This window comes from Amblyomma mixtum, chromosome 9 (assembly GCF_055824585.1).
Source record: "Amblyomma mixtum isolate Tamu chromosome 9, ASM5582458v1, whole genome shotgun sequence".
Lineage (NCBI taxonomy): Eukaryota > Metazoa > Arthropoda > Arachnida > Ixodida > Ixodidae > Amblyomma > Amblyomma mixtum.
The window spans coordinates 70459896-70481130 of record NC_143020.1 but is presented as its reverse complement, the minus strand read 5'-3'; the positions used below and the strand labels follow the sequence as shown (position 1 = coordinate 70481130).

General features: G+C 47.6%; 2 protein-coding genes across 6 annotated transcripts in view; both read left to right on the top strand.

Moving 5' to 3' along the window:
• Positions 1-1955: 1955 nt before the first annotated feature.
• On the top strand, positions 1956-14029 carry LOC149329606 (uncharacterized). The gene is made up of 4 exons (XM_089560333.1): positions 1956-2098; positions 7709-7815; positions 9195-9377; positions 12370-14029. The coding sequence occupies exons 2-4, from the start codon at positions 7734-7736 to the stop codon at positions 12681-12683; spliced, it is 579 nt and encodes a 192-aa protein (XP_089416459.1). The 5' UTR covers positions 1956-2098; positions 7709-7733; the 3' UTR covers positions 12684-14029.
• A 1639-nt stretch (positions 14030-15668) lies between these two features.
• Positions 15669-21235, top strand: part of LOC149329605 (uncharacterized) — a 59486-nt gene continuing 53919 nt past the window's right edge. For 4 of the 5 annotated variants that reach the window (XR_016285586.1, XM_089560329.1, XM_089560328.1 and 1 more), the window contains exon 1: positions 15669-16435. Coding sequence is in view for 3 of the 5 variants with exons in the window: in XM_089560329.1 (XP_089416455.1) it covers positions 15808-16435 (628 nt within the window). In the remaining 2 variants the exon portion in view is untranslated. The remainder of the gene's footprint in view (positions 16436-21235) is intronic. The other variant, XR_016285587.1, reaches the window with a different exon arrangement.

Genomic DNA, 21235 nt, shown 5'->3' with positions numbered 1-21235 from the left:
ATCGCGTTCAAAGACAGTGCGCTGCACTCTAAACAAAAAAGGGTAAAAATGGAGTAAAGTTGTATTCTAGCGCACACTCTTTCTATAAAAGGGAGTGTGCTGGAGGAGAGCTTATTACTCCCTTATAACTTCCATATGGGCGTATTTGTGTTTAGAGTGTAGAGGACAACATTACTCCCTTTTTACTCCCATATAAGGTGTATTCGCGTTTAGAGTATGCCAGAGGAACGCGCGAGCAGTCCATATCTTAGAAGGTCTGGGAGCAGCTGTTTTCATCTAACAATATTACATGTTCTGAGCTTCTGTTTCTAGCAGCCGGGTCTGTCTTTCAATGACAGTATAGTGAAAAGACTTGGTTAAAAGATGTTTCAACTTTGAACCTCGCCTCCGGGGTGTGCCTCAAAGGCTGCAAAGGAGATGAGACGCTTTGGTTAATGGAATGAGAAGCCTTAATTCTATAGTTTGGCGCTGGAAGACTGAGCATGTATTCCATAGAGGTCGTAAACTCACCAAATGTAGAGGACAGTGACACCAGTGGAACGAATCAAAAGACCGACTTGATGTTACTGTTACCTCATTTACTTAAGACCTTAGTCAGAGAGGGTTAGCCGTCAGGGAAAACTGTCGCTTCGTGAGAAGAAAATGAAGAAGAAAAAAAGTAAGACGAGGAAGATGCAGAAGATGGTAAGAGGCCACTGTCCTTTGCAGTCAGTACACACATTCCTCATCTAATGCAAATACTTAACAACCAAAGCAGATATCAAGCTTAGATCGACAGCTTCTAGTTGAATTAACCGCGTCAAGACATAGCTTAAGCCAGATTTTTTTTTCTTTCATGGCCAACAGGCCGCATACGAAAGTAAACAACTGCAGTGACACCAACTATAGCGGTACCAACAACGGCGGTAACAACAACCACAACGGGTAAGAAAGGATGAAGGACTAGCAGGTGATGCCCGCCACAACAACAGCTGGGGTCGTGATTGAACTTCCTTGTAACACAGCCCGCCAAGATCTCCCCGTACACACACGCTGTACGTGCCCGGGAAACCGGAGACCGGAGGAGAATGCTTGGTGCCAATTAAGTATCGCGCAATTTTCCGAGGCGCCTCGGCGCGCATAGCCTCTTCCCGCCACGGTCGTCGGCGACTATAGCGAACACAGCTGCCATCCATAACGCTGGGACGCGTACCTGCTCCTTGACAGGTATGCCGGAAGAACGCGCATTTACATCCTCGTTCATTATGCAGGGAGTCTGCTTTGCCGTGTCCGGCGCGGCCGTTTAAAGGCCGCCGTATCTCCTTTTATTTCTGCACCGGGCATCCTCGCATCGCGCAGCGCCCGATTGTGTATCGGGCCAGCTTGCGAGCGAGCCCGCAAGTCGCGACCCCAATTGACTTTCCGGTCACGCCGAAAGCTCGCTAGGCCACGGAGCTGCTTCTTCCATTCTTTCGAACTTCATGGAGTGAAGAAGAGGCGGAGAAGAACATTTTGAGTGGGCGCCAAAGGTGTGCACCCTTTAGGATCGTCTGCATGCCGTCCAGAACCGCGTCGTCTGCTCCCTCGTCTGGCATCGTCTGCTCACCTCCCAAGCTCAAGCTCGCATGCAGAGCAAATACACGTGCACACAAGTCTTGCTCGTGGGGCATACATGTTCTTGAGAGGATGCTGAATGCAAAGAACAAAGAGAGATAGATGTACGGAGAGATATGAAGGAAGGAAAAGAGAAGGAATGGAACGAAGAGAGGAAGGAGAAAGAAGAAAAGAAAAAGGAAGGCGTCTTGCAACGTCCGTTCCAGGCGACGGGGCTTGTCTGTGCGTGCGTGCGTGCGTGTGGTTTTCGACACGCGCTGTATCACTCGGCCAGGAATTGCCCCATAGAGGGTGAGAGAGGACGGACTCACGTGTGACGCGGAGGCGTCGGTTGGTGAGCGAACAGAAAGAAAAATTTAACACGGGTGAGAGAAAGAAGGCGAGAGGGAAGAGGAAACCGGGCGGCGGTGTTTTCCGCCGTGGGATAACCTTGGATCCTGGCATACGGCCGGTCGACGTCGCCCCTTGCACGCCACCGGCACAGAAGCGTCTTCTTCTCCACCAGGTAAGACACACCGGGGTTCTCTTCGCGTCAGACCCTTTCGCATTCTCGGAGTTTGTGCGACGGTTCCTCGAAATACGAACGTATAACGGGTGACGGGGTGCTCCGAGAGCAGTGTTCACGTCGGCAGCTGTTGACTTTGGGAGCGCATCTTATAAAGGATGCACAGCCTGGACCAGTCTTAAACGGAACGCGGCGCCTCGGTTAAAGAGCCAATATTCCCTTATACCTAGGTTTAAAGGAACTCTGAGAACATATTTAAGTCGGCTTATATCGACAAACTACCGCATTCGGATGAAAAAACAAAGGCACGGAGCTTTTTGTCAACCAAGCAAGCGAAACAAACTAAATACAACAATAGGAAACTTCATTGACTTAAATTAATGTTGTTTTTTTTTTTTTTGCACGGATCACGAAGTACATAATTCTCTCGACGTCGTATTCAGCGTTACGAGTTTGAATCGAGCGACGAGAAAGAACGTTTCGTTTCCTTCGCTAATTTTCTCAGCAACGATTGTGTTTTTTGCTGCTGTACGTATTGCCAACAGGCCAAACAACTATTGGTTTTAGTAAAAACAGTAGCTGTAGTTCCTCTCAGCGTCCATTTGAGTGAGTAATGAGGCTAGTTATTAAGAAGCAAAAACTGTTTAACCGTAGCCCAAAAAGCGAGGCTCTCTCCATATTAGGTGTAAAAATTAAAATCATTTGGACATTTATTTATTGCTCCGTTTCATATCGGGCTATCCTGTGAGTACGAAGCTAAGTGACAATAGGACTTTAGGATCATGCAGACGAAACAGACTGGAATCTGCTCGCATTTCGAGTCCAGCTTGCGCATGATGAACGAACGGAGAGAAAAGGAAAAAAGTTGTACAAGGGGTGGTCTGATAAATATTAATTTGTTTTAACGAAAATGCTTCCAAGAAGTTCACAAAATATGCTAGACGCACAATTGCAAAAGATTGTAAATTACCAGATTTATGTGACACTTTGTGAAGCCTCATGAGTAGTTGATGGCTGCGCGCTAAAGCCTGTTTCACATGGGAGCGAATATGCTAGCGAAATCTGTCGCCGCGACGGAAAAACCTGTTTTGAGTCGTCGCTGCGACGAGCGGCTAGGTTTCAACAAGTTGGAAATTTTCGCAGCGACGCGCCGCTCAATCGCTCAGTCGCTTGCATGTGAACCGGCCTTAACCTGAAAGTTTTAACTGGAATCAAGCTTCCGAAGTAGGTTTTTGTTTCTTAGAGGGAGGGAGGGGGGGGGGGGGGAGCTGCCCCTAACTTTCTCTGTTGAGAATTGTGATACGAATTCCGGTTGCGAAACATTACCTCGAGAAGAGATTAAAAAGTTTGGGGGGGAGGGGGGCTACGGTGGCTGCAGCTTGCAATAGACAGGGTGTAATCAGGCTGATGATTATGATGCTGTTGTTTATAAAAGGTTAGTGCATGCAGTACGAGCGTGGTTGGAGAGATGACAGAGCTAAACACTCTGCTACTTTACTGAAGCATCGATATAACTTGAATCGAAGCCAGAGAAAGACGTGGAATACCCTGTGGTTTTTCCTCGCAAGACCCATACGATTATAGGTCGACAACCCTGCATGACTGTACACATCTCCTGGAAGACCTTCACGCGTGCCGCGCTCGACGACATCAGCGCTGCCCGAAAACATTTCCTGCATATTGATGCACGTCCAATGTCAGTTACATAGGGCGGGACTGTTTCTGCAGCATAAAGTCAGCCGGTACGGCTTGTGTGGTGCCGGCATTTCTAATGGAGCTTCGCCACTGCCTCTCTACGGAGGATCAATAAGATGGGCGTGACCGCTTACCCGATAATCACAATGCGTGCGGGCCCTTGCACCGGTGTGCCCCCCCCCCCCCCTCCCCCACCATATGCTGGGACGGGGTATTGCGGCGGAGCTGCTCTACGGGGTATTTAGACGCATCTTCCAAATGTTTGGCGTAGTCCTTCGGGACTTTACGGTTGTGAAGTCATAGCATTCGTGGAACTGCTCACGGAGGCACTTATTTCGGAAGCTCGCACGACGTTGGATGCTTATTAATGTACTTCGCACACTAAATGTTGGACGACTGAGTTTGTCAATATGACGCCGGCAAAGGCTCAGTTAAGCAGTCTTGGTTTCTTCTTCCTGAAGTGTAGATAATGGAAAAAGTGTGTAAGTGTTCACAACATGCTGAGGCACGTTAATTAAAAATTAGTGATGAATTCATGCGCAGTACCTCCTACGTGTAGGGTACAGGAGTGGAATTAGCTAACCGCATACCACTAATCTGGGGCGCTTAACCAACAACTTTTCTTAATAAAGGTTTTGCAGCTGTTGGTTCTTTCTGTATGCAAGATTGCACTGTCCGCTCTGTTCTGATCAAAGCTTGTGCCCAGGGCTCATTATGAAATAAAAAAGGAATAAACGCATTGACAGAGCTCTCCCAACTGGATTCAGTGCAACGTAGTAAATTATGGCAAATAAGTGTTAAGCGCTCGGAGTGAGGTATACGAGAAAACATTGAACACTTGTCTGCAGCTGCGGTAATTTTACACCATCACACAGAATACTGAAAAGTGGATTAGGTTTACTTCATGATTTACCCTCAATATGGTAAATGTACTTGGACCCTCGAGTGACGCAGCTTTGTGTGCATGTACTCAGCTTCACCTTTTTCACCCTCACCTGTAGTAGCCTGTCAGACAGATTACAAGCCTAACATCTCCAGTGATTATTAAAGAGAGCTTGCTCCTCCGTTTAGTTCTTCACAATTGTTAAATGTGAACTTTGAGGGACGCCGATACAAATAGCGTTCACCGCCAATCAGAGTTCCGTAATCGCAAGCGTTACCAAACTCTCCCCATAGGACAAGTTTTAAAACTGCAGGGCACGCCGACCATACCAAAATCTGGAGCTTTACAGAGTGTCGGGTCACGTGCGACTATCAGACCAACTTCTCGCTGCTGCTCAAAAGTTGGAATGCTTATTATTTGGAACACTCATAAACAGGCGCAGTCCTCAATGTATTCTTTTTTATTTTTGCGTGATTGCATCATTTTCACCACGTGTTTTAAGGCCATCGGCACTTTCAAGCCAGCATAATAACTTTTCTTCCGTAGCCTGTTGTCGACCTCCCTGGGAATAAATATTTCCACAAACACTCCACAGGCAAACCACGAAGCTGCGGCACAAAGAAGAGCCTTTGCGGATCTTATGTTTCTTATTGTGAAAAATCGTCTGACGAATGCCGAGTGCAGATGATGGTTGTGTATATCAAGCGTTCTGATCGAAAGCCAAAAAGTCCGGAGCGGCGGGTTTGCGGTGCCCGCTAAGACTACCGTAGAGCTGTCCGGAGTAACCTCTGTACTTATCCCTTCAGTGTCACAACTGTGCATACAACCCGCACTAGCTGCCATAAATATGAACCTAAAAAAATACAAAGCTACTGGTGCAGTGAACTCGTATAACCGCTTTCGAGCTCTGTTCATATGTCATAGGATGTTTTTTTTTTTTCACTTTGTTTCCTTAATCGACACGGGGATTTTCTTTTCCATGCATTGCTAAAATAAATTATTTGTTTATAGATATTTACAAAAAGTGTAGGGCTTGTTTTATTTTCCCCATCAGTTGGTCATTCGGATCATAAACTATGCGAAAGTTGCGAATTTCGAGAGCAGTGGCTATGCTTGATATTCGTGGTAAATACCGCGGCGTGGAGTTGTGCACATGTGTTAATTAAGTGAAAAAACCACGCTTTCTGGCTAATTATTTTAGTGCTTAGGTACAGTAAGACGCCACCGGTACACTCGCAGATTTTGAAGATTGCGCAACTAAGTGGAAAGACGACCCGCCTACACCACCCGCTGTCCTTTCAGCTTGTTTTTTTTGAAAGAAGATTGTCATATTTTCCTTGACAATGAAGAATAGTGAAGAAAATTCAGTGGGTACCGTTAGCTGACGCTATCGACCACCAACCGTCAAGGGCATACCCGTGTTGGTGAGAAACTTTATCCTTACCGACAAAAAAAAATTGACACATGAGACAAAACAAAACAAATAAAAAACTTCACTGCACATGTACGATCGGCAGCACAAATTTACAGGTGCAAATGTAAGAAAAAAAATTTATTTCGGCACAGTTATGTAATCCAGTCGCCTGAAATGTGTCAGGGTATGAGGGGGCGTAGATGCTCTACCCGTTAGTAACAGGTGACTAGCTTGCGATGCAGAGCTCCACTAATTTTTTTTTCTCAGAACCGGTGTCCCGCAAACTTTTCTGGCTAATGGTATAATAGGTCAACGTTTTCAATTTCTTTCACTCTTAGGCAAATGAGAAACGCATATGCGCTTCTATTCTTGCACCCGCAGTTATTTCCGTGGAATTCAGTTACCTGTAACTCTCAATTAATGCCGCATTCTGTTATAAGTAAATAACTTCTCGTGCCTTTCATAAATGACCGCAAGTCGGTTCATGTAACAAACTCGCACTACGTTAAGTAAACCTGCGTGCACTGAAACGATTTGATCAGTTCAGAAAAACCCAGCAAACAAACTTTCAGCAAGTGAATTGCATGCAATGTGTTTACTGTTGATAGACCTATCAACATTTTATATTTTGCAAGACAAAAAAAACTTTTTCAGCCCAGGCCTTTCAGGTTCAAGATAGCTTCGTCGTAAACGCGGGAGAAAGCAGATTTCCTCGACCGCAGCACATTGTTAAGAGCTTCCAAAAAGATTACACCCAAAACCACACCTTTGGTCTTCGAAAACGCCCCCGAAAAAATTTCGAGCGTACAGACGCGAAATTCTAAGTGCAACTGTTGTGGAGTCAAAACATATTGTTTATATTGTAGCACTGCTTATGTTGTTTTCATCCCTCCCCCGCTATGACTAACAAAAATTGCTTTGCACGTAAAGTACGTGATAAAAAAACAAGCCCCTGCATTCCATTGAAGCTATCTGCTTCGTTTGCAGCTTCTTTCTTTATCTAATTCCTACTCTTTCACGGTCATCTGGATAACAAGTACAGCATATCATCTTACCTAGGCTGCAGTGTATGCAATGAACGCATCTAAATACAAGGGTAGTCTTTATTGCCGTCTCGGTGAGCTTACAGCTGGATTGATTATCCAACTGAGCTGAATAGTGTCATTGCAAAAGTGAGTGATAAATCTGCATGGCATGCAAGCCATTAAAGCACCTCTGGATTAAAAAAAAAGTATTATGAGTCAGCTCTTGAGAAATAGCGTTAAGAAACGGTTACCATGAAATCATTAACTCAGCTGGCACTAGATCACAAGACGTTCCTCTTGCTACACCTGAATAGTCTTGTCATGCACCGTCTGCCCCCGAGCAGCAGACATTGCTCAGTACTTCGCAATACACTGTTGTCGTCTGCCACCGCGCGTCAGGCGCCGTCTGCTTCGAAACTGGATGGGTGGATGGGCGTCGTCTGCTGCACGAACGTCTTCTGCTCTGTTCGTGCGTCACTCCATGGCCGTTCGTGTTGTTTTTCTTCCTCCTTTGAGCGCGTGTACGCGGACAGTGAGAGAGAGGGGCAAGAACTTGACGCCTCACCTCCGAGCATTCTTTTCCCCCTTTCCAGCCCGTCTATTCATAGGAGTGGCGCCATGGCGACATCGCTGACCCAGCTCGTGACCCTTGCCCTGGTGGCCTTCGTCTGCAACTTGGCCGCCGGACAGCAGCTCGAAGGTGAACGCGTCTCGCATCCCAGATACGTCGTTCGATCCGCGCTCGTTCATAGCGCAGACAGTTGACCCTTTGGCAGCCAGACGAGCTCTCATTGTCCTTGTTGCTCACTTGCTGCCCCGTCCTTATAGGGTCTATCCGTGACCCCGCGAGTGTTCTGTACACAACAGCATTTGTTTGTCCTCGCTCGCTGAAGAGTGTGAGGCTTCTAGAACTGGATCGACAACTAACGATGCCCTCGGTGGCAAGAACGGCTGGCTGGAACAAAACGAAAGGAAGATTAGTAGTCCTGTGCGCTTTTCAGATCCGCACGTCCTTGAGCTTTCAGTAGTCCAACAGCATTAGCATGATGCGCTGTTCCTCCAGCGATTTTATTAGTGTTGGCCGTTTGCCATGTTGCATAGTAACCCCAGGAGTCGTACACGCTTTTTAACAGTACCAGTCGCAACAAGTCCCATAGGTGCCCGATTAACCGTAGTCCTGTGCAAAACGCCGCTACATTTGACATTGACGAAGATGATGTAGTTTTGGCAGGCAGCAGCTCAGAGGTGTTAAGAAAACTGTAACTCTAGTTAAATGGCAAGCAGAAAAGAAGCTAACCAACAATAAGTACAAAAAATAACAATAATAAGATGTCGAATTGCCAAGCTTATAAGGTGTGGGGTAAGCACATGGTACGCATGGAAGAGGATATTCCAAGAGGGAGTACAGGCCAGCATTCGCAAACCAAGCTTCATAGGAGCCGTGCAGGCTTTTCGCAGATGCTGCTGCTGTGAAAGAGATACAATCAATCAATCAATCAATCAATCAATCAATCAATCAATCAATGATAACCAACTTGTTTTTTTTAATAAAAATGTTCTCTAGTAGCTTGGCAACATTTTTTGTTCACCGCAGTTTTAGAATAACAGCAAGAAAACTTTACATGAATGCTGCCCTGGTGGAGAGAGAGAGAGTATATTGCTGCAAGCATAGTGCGCGACCTCCAAGGATAATGACTCCCTGACTACAATGCGCAGAGCTATGACAGCAGGTAGGTGACAGCAGACACAACACCAGAGAAAAATTGCAGCCCAGACAGCAGCCGGACATAGTAGAAAGAATGAGTATTATCAGGCCTGAAGTGAAATTATCTTTTCCCGTTAGCCCGATCGATCGAGCCCATGACTTTGTAACGCTAGGTAAAAGGATCATGTCGTTTCTATAAAACACTGAACCTGAACATCACCAATCAGTATTCGGCAGGTTTCACGTCCACAGCTTCTATCGCAGTTTAGCAGTCTACGGGGACGATCGCGGTGCAGTTGTCTAGACATTTTTGCCTTTTTTATTGTTTCGCGGTTCCCGACTGACGGTAAAACTTGTCTCCGCTGGCTGCACAGGTCCGCAGTCGTGCAATCCCAGCACCGAGGTGTGGAACCCCAAGTGCAACGCCCACTGCGAGCCCACCTGCACCGAGGGCGACCTGGTGCCGTGCAGCCGCTCGGGAGGATTCCCCCCGTCGGCCGGGGCGCAGGGACGATTCAGCGAACGCATCTGCCGACCAAAGTGCAACTGCAAGCCAGGTACTATGCAAGCGCAGGCGCTGTTCGCTACTCTTCTGCGCTTCTCTATATGCTTCCAGTGCCATCATCATCATGGCTACGCCCACTGACGAAGGCTTCTCCCATGTCTCTCCAATTAACCCTGTCCTGTGTCAGGTGCACCCAGCGTATCCCCGCAAGTTTCTCAATCTCATCCGCCAACCCTAACTTTCTGCCGTCCCCTGCTATGCTTGCCTTCTCTTGCAATCCACTCCGTTACCCTTCAGGACCAGCGGTTACCTTGCCTTCGCATTACATATATGCCCTGACAAAGCACATTTCTTCATCTTGATTTCGACTAGGAAGTCACTAACCCGCGTTTGTTCCCTCACCCACTCTGCCTACTTCCAGTGTACGCTGGGAGAAATTTCACTGCCTTATGATGACTGACTACTCGGAGCCTCGCGCGACGTCAGACGTTTTAATGTGAGAGCGTTAGGAGGGTGCCATGATGGAGAAAACTGCTCGGCGTCCGGCGTCCACCTGCCACGATTGGCAGGTGGAGGGTAGGGGAAGTTCCCGCTCTCCATACGTCACGTGCTGTAACACCAGCTGAACAAAAAAACCGGCTGTAACGACACAACTGCTATAATGAAACACCAGCTATAATGAAATTTCGGCTATAACGAAACACCGGTGCTTGCAACTTAGTGAGGACACTTTAGTGACAGGTGATAGTGATTGGGTTCTAGTGATGGTACCGGCCTAGTGCAGTTACAAGTAGTGGCCGTCGTGGTGCAGTTCGTGTTCCAGGCTGCAGAGAAATATCACAAAAGAAGCGAAGGTAGAAAAAATACTCTCGCATTTTCTATTAATCGCCCCACAACATTCCTCGGAGGAATAACTGCTTGGCTCTTTGTTCTAAAGCCATACCAGCCCGAGTGCTGAACAGTTTTTAAGGGCTGAACTATAGCTGAACTTTAACTGATACACTTCCTGAAATTGAGTTTCCCAGAGGGATCACTTTACAGTTCATGGCTAAGGACAGGCCGGTAGCCTTACTCCTCATCATATTCATTCATTCAATTTTCCCCCCTCTCCCGGGGCAGTAGTGACAGCGGTGTTTGTGCCGCATCCCGCCTTCCTCCCCCGTGAGCTTTACTATCCGAGTCCTCCTTGACCACAGAACCATAAAATGCACATTTCGGTGAATATTAAGGATCATCTGCCCCACCGGTATAACATCGAACAAGTCAGCTTCCTTCGTTTTTACAGGATTTCGCTTTTACAGGAGTCAGCCCTCTATGCAGATAGTTGCGCAAGTATGAGTCCACAGCAACGATAATCTTGAAATGTGGAAGCGTCCTTTGCTGATTTTCGTGGCTGGGACAAGCGGTGCGTGAATTCCACCGAACAGATTCGGGCCATGGCTGCGTGTTTTAACAAAGCTTTTTACTGGAGTTATCTTCGGGCGCACTCGATTCCCCCCTTGCCTTAGACGGGCTCGCATCACACACGCACCACACAGTTGACAGACTAGGATTTTCAGTGGAGGATCGATACACACCACGATTCTCAAACACCACAAGGTGGCACCTCATGAAAGAGTGAAAACGCCAACAACAACAAAAAAACGTTCCCGTATTGTGTGAGCTTTCTTGAAGCAATCATCAACGCATAAAACACGCTTGCACACCGCCCGTCCAGGAAGGATTTATCACGAAGAGGGGGGACCCGATGCAAGAAGGCATTTTTACATGGGGAAACACGCTATGCCGCATTTTTGGCACAAAAAGCACAAAAAATTAAAGGCGCACTTAAGTCTCGTTACGTGCGGAAATACGAAAGCATTTCGAGCTTCATTCCCTCCTCTGTTGCTTACTAACGTAATTAATCATTGATGGTAATAATTTCATTGGCCAACCAGTCATTAACCCACAAATAAATTATATAGGAAGCTATTAGCAATTCATTAACTATTTATTATTTGATTATTAATTGATTCACTTTATTAATTACTGGCGAATTAATTTTAACATTTTTATTGCTCGTTCAATTCTGGAGAAATTACTAGCAATTCACCAGCTCCGTGAATTACTCGGAGTAATTAGCGAAACTAATTGTCTTGTTATTCATTTAATTAATTTAGTAATTAGGTCATTTAAACTTGCCATTCAATCAATATCGATCAGTACAAATCATGATCACGCTCTTACTAGAAGATCGATAGCTCATGAGGACACGCTCTGTCCCCATTTCCTGTCCACAGCCCGTGGTGACACATCCAGTCCACGCCACTCATGAGGCAAGAAATATGCTTTCGCATTAAGAAATACGAGTTAACAGCACGTTGCATTGGGCGAGTTGGAAGTAGCTCATCTTGAAGACCAGCTCAAAACAGACAAAGGCCCAACGAAAGATAAGACACCCGCCGCGGTGGCTCAGTGGTAAAGGCGTTCGGCTGCTAACCCGAAAGACGCGGGTTCGATCCTGACCGCGGCGGCCGAATTTCGATGGAGGCGAAATTCCAGAGGCCCGTGTAGTGTGCGATGTCAGTGCACGTTAATGAAACCCAGGTGGTCGAAATTATTCCGGAGCCCTCCACTGCAGCGTCCCTCATAGGCTGATGCGCTTCGGGACGTTAAACCCAAATAAACCTAAACCAATCCGAAAGACAAGACGGCACGGGCGCTGTCGTCCGTGTCGACCATCTTCTCTTTCGTTGGTCCTTTGCCTGCTTTGCGCTGGTCTTCAATATGGATTAAGAAATACGTTGTTCAAATGAGACGCTCCCCCCCAAAAGCTCCCTCTCCAAGAGTAACCTGTAAATCAGCCCCTGTGCGCGTCTCATTTCTTAACCACTTATTCTTACCCCAACGTTATCCCTTGTTGGTAGGACTAGTTCACTAGCCGCAGTCTGAATCTCCAGACCCTTATCTCCTGGTGCATCATATCATTCACTTTCAAGGCGGCCATGAGTAAGTTGCGGTGTAAATAAAGTTTCGCCTCTTCCTCTTCTCCCCTCCTCTTACAGGCCTGATCCGTGCCACCCGAGACGGTCCTTGCGTGCCCCGCGACCAGTGCGGCGGCGGTGGTTCGAACGGCGGCTGCAATCGGAACGAGGAGTTCCGCAGCTGCGGCACCGCCTGCCCCGCCGTGTGCGGCGAGAAGGCGCCCGACGCCTGCACCGCACAGTGCGTGCCCGGGTGCTTCTGCGCGCGGGGCTACATCCGGGACAAGAAGGGCCTCTGCATCCCCACGGCCGCCTGCCGCGGAGGCCGGGGAGGGAGGCCCGGTAGGCAGCGCAACATCATCAGCAACCAGCACCCGCCCGCGCACTTCTTTTGAGGGGTCCCCGCTATGGTCCTCTATATGGGCCCTAGACCTTTTATCCCACGAGGGAAAGCTTACGGGACACCATAGCCTTCTCCGTGTACAGTTAAACGCGTTCCGATACCAACATAAGCTGGAAGGGGGGGAGGGGGGGGCAATGCAGATTACAGCTGTCCTGAGCCATCCATTGCTGACGGCAAGAGAGAGAGCTCGAGCTAAGCCACTGCCCTCGGGGCTTCCTCACGCCGTAAAGCCGTACGTATTCGTACATCTGGAAGCGTATTCTTAACCGCTGAAGCAGCGCTCCACGTTACTAAAGCCTGAAGCTTGAATCCCATGAAAACCGGATGTGCAGTCTTTGCCAAAAGTAACCAGGATGCACGGTTCGCTTCTCATTCGTATAGTAGAGGCCTCACGGCTTCTTTAAAGATCGAAAAGCTCTTTGAAGGTGAGGACAGGGGTCCTCCTTACCAAACAGAGATTTAGAGCTTGAGGGCTGGCATAATAGCTTTAATGTACGACTGAGAAGCAAACCTTGCAGCCTGGTTACTTTTGGCAAAGAGTGGACATGCGACTTCCATTGTCGTCACTGTTTAGCGCGTCTCCTGCAGTACCCCTCCTTACGGGACTTCGTTGTGCAGGCGGCGTATAACAAATAATTGAAACACGCTCTTGGTTAGCGGATCGTATCCCGAAGACCATTGTGGCATCACCTGTACACTCTACTGCAATGACAGAGGTAGCTACACAGCTTTCCTCCAGTTTCATTGGACACCAAGATGGCGGAAGCGATGACGTTAACACAAGTCATACATGTCATACGTAGCCAAATGTACTGATAGCTTGCAGCCTGACAGGCGATGTCGTCCGAGCCATTGCAGTATACACCCGCAACTTTTCGGACACCTAGTGTTTCAGATTGTGGTTTCAGATAAGCGCAAAAGGTGTGTAGTCTGCAGCCATGCTGTTTTTGCATGGCATCTATGTTTTGGCAACTGCAGCGGCGTCGACGAAAACCGTTGTGTTCAAGACTGCGTTCGAAAGTAACTCCTTGGCCGGCGAAACTTGTGCCTGGATTCGATGTCGATGATCCAGAGCTTTTGATCGCATTCGCGAAAATAAAGAAAATTTGAAGCCAATGCACCGACAAAAGTCGCATCGGCGATGAGCACCTGATTTGCTGGACAATGTTGTTGTTGTTGTTGTTAGCCTTTGAAAAGATGGCACATACCCATACTGGGGGATCGGCGAATTTTCGCGGACCATGTTCTTCCTTCTCGTCTGCCTCCACTAGGCACATTTTTTTTTTTCTCAAGTCGCTTATTAATAAAGTGAAGGCCTCACGTACACTTGTTCCACGAGTTCATTGGCCTTTCATAAACAGCGACGAGTATGCACTCGCACCAAATGCGACTTGCGACACACACGCCCTGGTCGGAGCTCATTCGAAAGTGCGCGATTACTTTAAAGGTAAAAAAGAATTGTAGGGCAGATTACACTCTCCTGTAAGACTGATGACACAGCGATGCTGTTCGAGCTTTGTTCGACTAATAAGTTAACCGTGATTATACTCGTCATTTCTATCTGTTGTCGTTGTCGAATTGGTCTGGGTACCGGCTCACATATCAAACACGGGGAATGAGGCAGCCCTGTAGGCCGAGCTGTGGATGCTAACTCAAACGTCGGAATGACATGAGGCGGCCTTAATGCGTATCGCGGGATCACGCAGCATTACAGGCTAGAAAGGCTAATCTTCCTACCTCCGCATAAAAAAAAAAAAAATGGCTGTGGCTCAGATAACCTAACCATAGAACAGGAGGAACTGTGGACACAACTCCAAACTCAAACTCTCCATAACCCCGCTGTCCTGAGCTAATTGTGCCCAGATGGATCTAAACTGCAGAGCAGCAAATGCGACGGAAAAGCCACCATAGAACCCATCTTCTGGGACTGTCCGACGATCCCCCACCAACATCGCTTCAGAGGCCCGTGCACCCGGGCCCGTGGGAGACGTTGCTGCTCAGCTCCGACCTGGAAACGTAAGCACAGGTCGTGACAAGGTCCCAAGAGGTAAAAATTGGAGGGGACTCCGTCCGCCTTAAAATGATATGACGTCATAGCGTTAATGAGTTCACGCCCTTATAGGCGGAAGTGGTCATTCTCGACTTTACGTTCATAGGTCCCTGGGGGTCCTTACACCACTCCTTGCTCAACGGTGCAGCGGTTAATGGATGCACCACTGACCTACGATGGAAGGATCTGCCATCGGTGGAGCTTGTGCGACCCGGGTTGGTCTTCCGAGCAACCTCTCGCGACCAATCATTAATTTAACAGCCACATGACACGCTGGTCAGTTTGCTTACAATCCGGTGAACAGGTTGCGATGAAGCCACAAGGTCACGTGAACTTGGTGCTTCTCCGGTGGGCGGCCACCTGGGCCACCCTATATTCCGTTCACAACGCCGACAACGCCGGATTTTTATGGGTAACGAGTCCCTTAACGCTATCGCGTTAAAACACAGCGCTGTAATGAATTATTTACAGCACACTGGGGCGTATCTTTTCCAGGTCTGTCATTTTATGAAGCCCTGTGCATTTTTATCAGAAAAAAAATAGGCAGTAGGAGCTAGGGGAGATGATTGAATCTTGAATTAGTATGATGCCTTGTTAGCTTTGGTGTAGCCTGGCAATTTCGGTGTGGCGGCCGCCACCCCTCACCTCCCCTTGGCGCCATCACTGCTTCTCGGTTGGGCGTCTGCTCTCGCTGAATTTAAACCAGGCTAAGCCGCAAGCATAGTTTAGTCATTCTTTTTATTCCTGCTCAAATTTGGGAGCAAAATTTTGTTTCCGAAGAAAAATGGCGAGAGGTACATAAAAACAGAGTTATTATGCTGAAATTTTTTTCTCTGTTATTGCTCGTTCAAATAACCCGCCAGTTGCAGAGGACGATGACTTCGCTGATGACGCGCGCGCTGCGGAGGTGGCGGCGCCTGGCAGCATACACGCGAAACCGATTTCCGAGCGGCCACTGCAAAAAATGGCTGCGCCTATGCGAGTGACGAGCCGTTTCAGGTGCTTCCACACGTTTTAACGCTCCTACTGCAAAGGGCACTGTTGCCCCTGAGCGCACAGTACTGCCATGGCTTCCTGTTCTCCCACATGCGAGCTTGAAGAAGGCGAAATAAGCGAGGACGCCGAGGAGATGGGTGACTACGACGCCCGGACTGCTCTGGTGCCTAGGCCTCCGGCCAAACCGTTCGGCATCGAGTCGTCATCGCGTTCGTCGTCGCAGCACCAGCAACAAAAATCACGGCCCAGGGTCAGGAGTTCTGCCTCCGCACCGTCTTCCCGCTACTACAAGAAGCCCCTGTGCGCCTCCAATCCGCCTAACGGAAGTCACTACGACCGAAACGGTCCTAGCCACTCTTCCAGGGCCCCAGGACCCGAGCGCAGTTTAGGTCGCTCGTCAGTTCAGTGTCGCGCCCGCGTTTGCGTCTCCAGACCTCTGCCGTCCTTCTCGTCACGGGATGGTTCTAGGACTAGTGGTGTCGACAGCCGAGGAGGCGTTCGTAGGTCCCACCTCGACCATTACTCGTGGTTCCGGAGGTCTTCCTCGTCGGCGGCGTCTTCAAGCAGAGGGGACATCGAGAATACGTCTTCCTCGCACGGACGCTTCCCGCCACCGCCGCCGTCGTCTTCTCAGCGGTCGCGTTCTGACCGCAGTCCCTCACCGCCCTCGTCGCATTCACAGGGCGCGAGAAAAAACCGTATCCTTTTTCGATTTTTCCGCGCCACCCTTCCGTTGCTTTCGCAATTAACGTCATTAGCTATTCTGGGAGTGTGATCACGCCTGTGCAACGTTTGTGCTTTGACGTATGCAGCATACGCTAGCACGTGTAGTACTGCCTCAAGCTCGACGACTGTGTGTCGCAAAGTGGCTAAATGTGGGCGGGTGTTGGGTTCTGAAGAGCTCCACACGCTTAGCGAATGTGGCAAAACCCGTGCAAGTTTCATATGCATTCACTCCTCGGTGTTATTTGTGGGCGCTAATCTGCGATCTCCGCCCGCGGTCATGGGCGTTTGCCGGGGTGCGACCTTGGCCTGTTTACGTCTTCTCTTTGCCGCTTTTGATTACAGACCGTTTGACACCAGCACAATGCCACGTAGTGCTTCCGGCGAAGCATGAGCGGCGCGGGCGTCAGTTCCGAGTGATACGGGTCGAGGTTGTTTCTAACAAATCTGCTGTCATCCCTTGTCTTTTTATTTATGATCCGAGCAGAGGTGCTGGGCATGCCCTTTGTCTTATGCAATCACATGACCACGTATTTTTTCCCTTTGCTAATGTCATTGCAGATGATTTGGCCTTGCCTTTGCTTTACGGCTGCTCCTTCTAGAATTTTCTGTATGGACTTACCCGTGCAGCATTGTCTTGTTTTGATCTTTATTTGAGCTGACCATTGCAAGTCCGCTAGTATACTGCCGGGAGGCTGCCAACAACTCAAGCTCGCAGAATTGTGGAAAAGAGAGGCGAAACAAAGTAGCTGAACGTGCGCAAAACAGAAAAGCAAAAGCAAGTAGCTATTCTTGTGTCAGGTTTGCATGTGGCATGCATAAAATGTCTGTAAATATGCTTGTGCGAGCACTACTGGCCTCAGGCTGCAATTTTACCTGGTTAATTGATCTTGCATCTATATGCAGAAATAATTTTTTTGGGATGATGGCTAAGAATATTTGCTTTCTCGTGCTGAATAGATGATTGCTGAATACATGATTAGCGTCTACTGTTCGTAAATGCTTTGCACCTGATCGTGTTCTACTTTGCGATTGTAGTGCGCTAGAACTAGGGCTTCCACTCCACCGAAAAGCCATTGTCTGTCTGAATCCTGCTTCTGGCAGGTGGCCCACCTGCAACGTATGGCAGGTGACAACCTTCCCACCGTTTTCTGTTTGTCTTTCTGGTTCCTCCGGAAAGTGGAAGAGCTGGGTGGCAGGTGGGCCAGAGCAGGTCACGTGACCTTGCAGCGCCATCACAACCTGCCCACCGGATAGTGAATGAACTGCCTGCCCATCATGGCAGGTGTCAGTTAAAAATGACTGGTCACTCAGGAAGAGTGACGTCGATCGCACAAGTCGGCAGCACCTGCCATAGCGGGGCAGTGGCGCATCTCTTAAAGGGTCAGTCTACTGAATTTTATCGACCATATTTTCTTTGCGGCAACCGATACCTCTTTACTCCAATTACCGTTTAGCCAGCTGTGGTGCCAAGAAGTGCGGTAGAACATTTTAAAATAGAATTTATTGATGTGGGAACACATCTGTATGAGATGGTAGTCTCATCTGGCAACCATCTGAATTTCCGCTGCGCGGCGACAAACATGGCGGCGCCCGTCGAAGCCGGACCTCTCGCTTCGGACTGAATTCTCGTTGTTGCTGCCTTTTTCAATGCGTTCACTGGCCATAAATGGCGCGCCGGTCTTTCGCTTCGTCTCATCTCGCCTATAAGAAAACACATAAGAGATAAATTTGCTTTATTTTAATAATTAGAGTGACGATTCTGCCGCTCCTAGGCTTAAGTAGAGAGTTGGTTTGTTTACAGCAATGGTTCCCGTCCTGACAACCAGATGGCGCCACTATAGGCTGAGTTTATTTTTGCGTGTCTGCTAGCATACGCTGAACTAAAAGTGGGAATGTGCCTGCGTTTTGCGTACGTGTAACTATGAATATTCATGTGATTTACAGAAAAAGCGAGCGGTACGCCTTCTACAGTTTACTAGAACAAAACGTGCGTTTCTCTGACATTTGGGGGATACAAATGGTACGTAGTATATTCACTTATGCTTCTACAAAAAAAAGACTACCACCTTCTTGAACAAAATGAACGTTTGGGGTCGCCACCATGCATTTTCACGCGACTTTTAACGCCGAAATAAAATATAAATTCCTGCCTAAACTGGGAGCAGTTCCCTCGTTATTGATGTTATAGGGTGCCAACTACCAGAATATGCCATTATTAATACACTCATCTCGGTGAGTAGACTGACCCTTTAACCGCTGCACCACTGCGCCAGGAAGGGTATGAGGATTTCCAGGGATCTATGAATGGAGAGTAGGAGCAATTCTACTGCAGTAAAAGTCTAAAATAAGGCACTATCTCACAAACTTACATCATAGGATATATCAACCTTGGTAAGCCAGTTCAAATCAAGCAGCACCACAGAAAATCAATATAAACCAAGCAAAACCAGGGCTAACCGTGCCAGTGCATAATAATTCATGATTGCTAAACCACCCGGAAATGCTTTTAGTTTTGTGCAATTACAAAAGAATGAGAAGTTGTAATGACAAATTGCTGAGCACTGATAATTTTTGTGCAACACGATAAGATACAGCAGTAAAAGCCTGTCCATAAATTAAGGTATGCCCTTGTAGTTGTAATTTTCGTGACCTAGAGGTGGCATTTCAATTAATCCAGTAGTGCCATATCACGGAGGACTCTTCCTGTTGTCATCCGTGGCGGAATCGCATTAGTTTTAAAACGTGCGTCAAGATAAGCTAGCGCTTGCTTGTCAATGCTGGCAACCTCATGTTAACCAGGCTTTTGTTTCTCCATGGCGTAAAGGAATAAACAAGAAACAAATCCTTTTCTGGCATATGAAAATAGCCAATGTGAAAGCAGAACGACAGGTAGTCATTGCACATCGACGGCGAAGACTCTTTTACAATAAGCAGGACCCAGCGACTGTCGATTTGCCATATTGCTTCACAAAAAAGAAGCTAGATTAGCTTACCAGTCACGGTTACTTGAGTTCTAGCGCTTAATGCTGCGCCCTTTTTCATTTGTTCTTGCTCATGAATTTCATTAGCCATGTGCTGCTTTAAATATGAACATAAATTTCTAATGGCCATCACCTTCCACTGTTTGTAGGTGGCAAAGGGGAGGGAGGGAGATCCACGTCTAACACGGCTAGACTTTCTCTTACACCTGACTATGTAGATTCCACGGCCAAATCAATGGCTAGCTGGCTGCTAAACCAAAGTCATAACAGGCTTCGGGGGTTAATGCGCTGAGCCGGTAAACTTATCTCTACAATTTTTATGTTTTCAGTAAAAGTTCATTTTATGGCTCATTCTGGGTGTGTCGATGCTTGTCTGACAGCAGGAAGTGCGTCTTTTGCCTATGCGTTCGAGAGTTTTCCGCCACTCTGTTAAAACTTGTCTCGTCTCTACCAAAATGACTCCACTGTTGCTGTTTACAGGTGAATGGAAGTGCAGCTTAACCTCTGAGATCTGCACCCAGTAAACGATGTCGACGTACCCCAGCTTACTTGCTGAATTGGCCTGTGGTGGCTTTTGCCTTTGCTAGTTAATAAAAGCTCTGTTTTAAGTGAAAGTTATGCCGTCGTTGTTGGAATGCGGCAATCTATCGATATAGTTCAACTTCAACTTGCCCTCAGTATCCAGCGAAGAGTGTGGGATGCACTTGGCAAGACGTGAGCAAAGGAAAATGGCTCTGCTCTCAGATGCGAGGGTCGCACATGCACAACAGAACTCTTCATCATGAGAGGCATGGCCATATTGGACTGACCGCAAGATTTTATTATTTTTTTTATCTGTACTATACACGGCACTATGCCGTGAAACGGGGTAGTGTTGTTAGCATGGCTTTGGTGGCTACCCTGGTGAGGTTTTGCTCATACTGCAGCATCATACTTCTAAGAAAAATGCCTGCATTCATCCTGCAACGATCGCTGTGGTCAGTGGCCTGTTTATTCGCTGTGGCTTTCCGTAACAGACCTCCTTCAATTGGGTCGCCACGGTGGCTGAGTGGCTATGGTGCTGGTTTGCTGACGCAAAAGACGCAGGTTCGATCCCAGCCACGGCGGTCACATTTCGGTGGAGGCTAAATGCTTAGAGGCCCATGTACTGTGTGATGTGAGTAGTGCACGTTCAACAACTCCAGGTGGCCGAAATTTCTGGAGCCCTCTACTGTGGCACCCTTCATAGCCTGAGTTGCATTGGGATGTTAAACCCCCCATAAACCATCCATCAGTCAGAGCACGTTTTAGGGTGCCAGTTAACATCGTGGCGCTGCAGTATACAGTCACGTGACAATTTTTAAATCTCGCGTGCTTTATTTTTAGGCTTAGAAACAGAGCACTATTGAAATGTGCATTTCTCGGCATTCTCTGAAGCTTTCATGAATAAAATATACCGCCAAAGTGAAAGATGCAAAAATTCATTCTTCATAACCTGAGTTTGTTTTGGAACGTTAAACTCCATAAATATTCAAACAAAAGGTGCAAAAATTAGCAACTTTGATTTTGTTAAACAATTGGGTTGGCAAATTAGGCACAATAAAATGGTCAAGATAACTGCCTACAACTCCGTGCTCCGTGTTTTTAAGCCTTGGCACAAGTTAGTTGAAACACCCTGCATATTCGTGTTTTTAACTTCTCTCAACGTAAAGCTCTTGCCAAAAAACATGAGGAAGCTGCTTCAAATTGTATTTTCGCGTTCTACAAGTCCTCCTACAAAGCAAGCTCCAAAATGTTTTTTGCCTTTCTCGC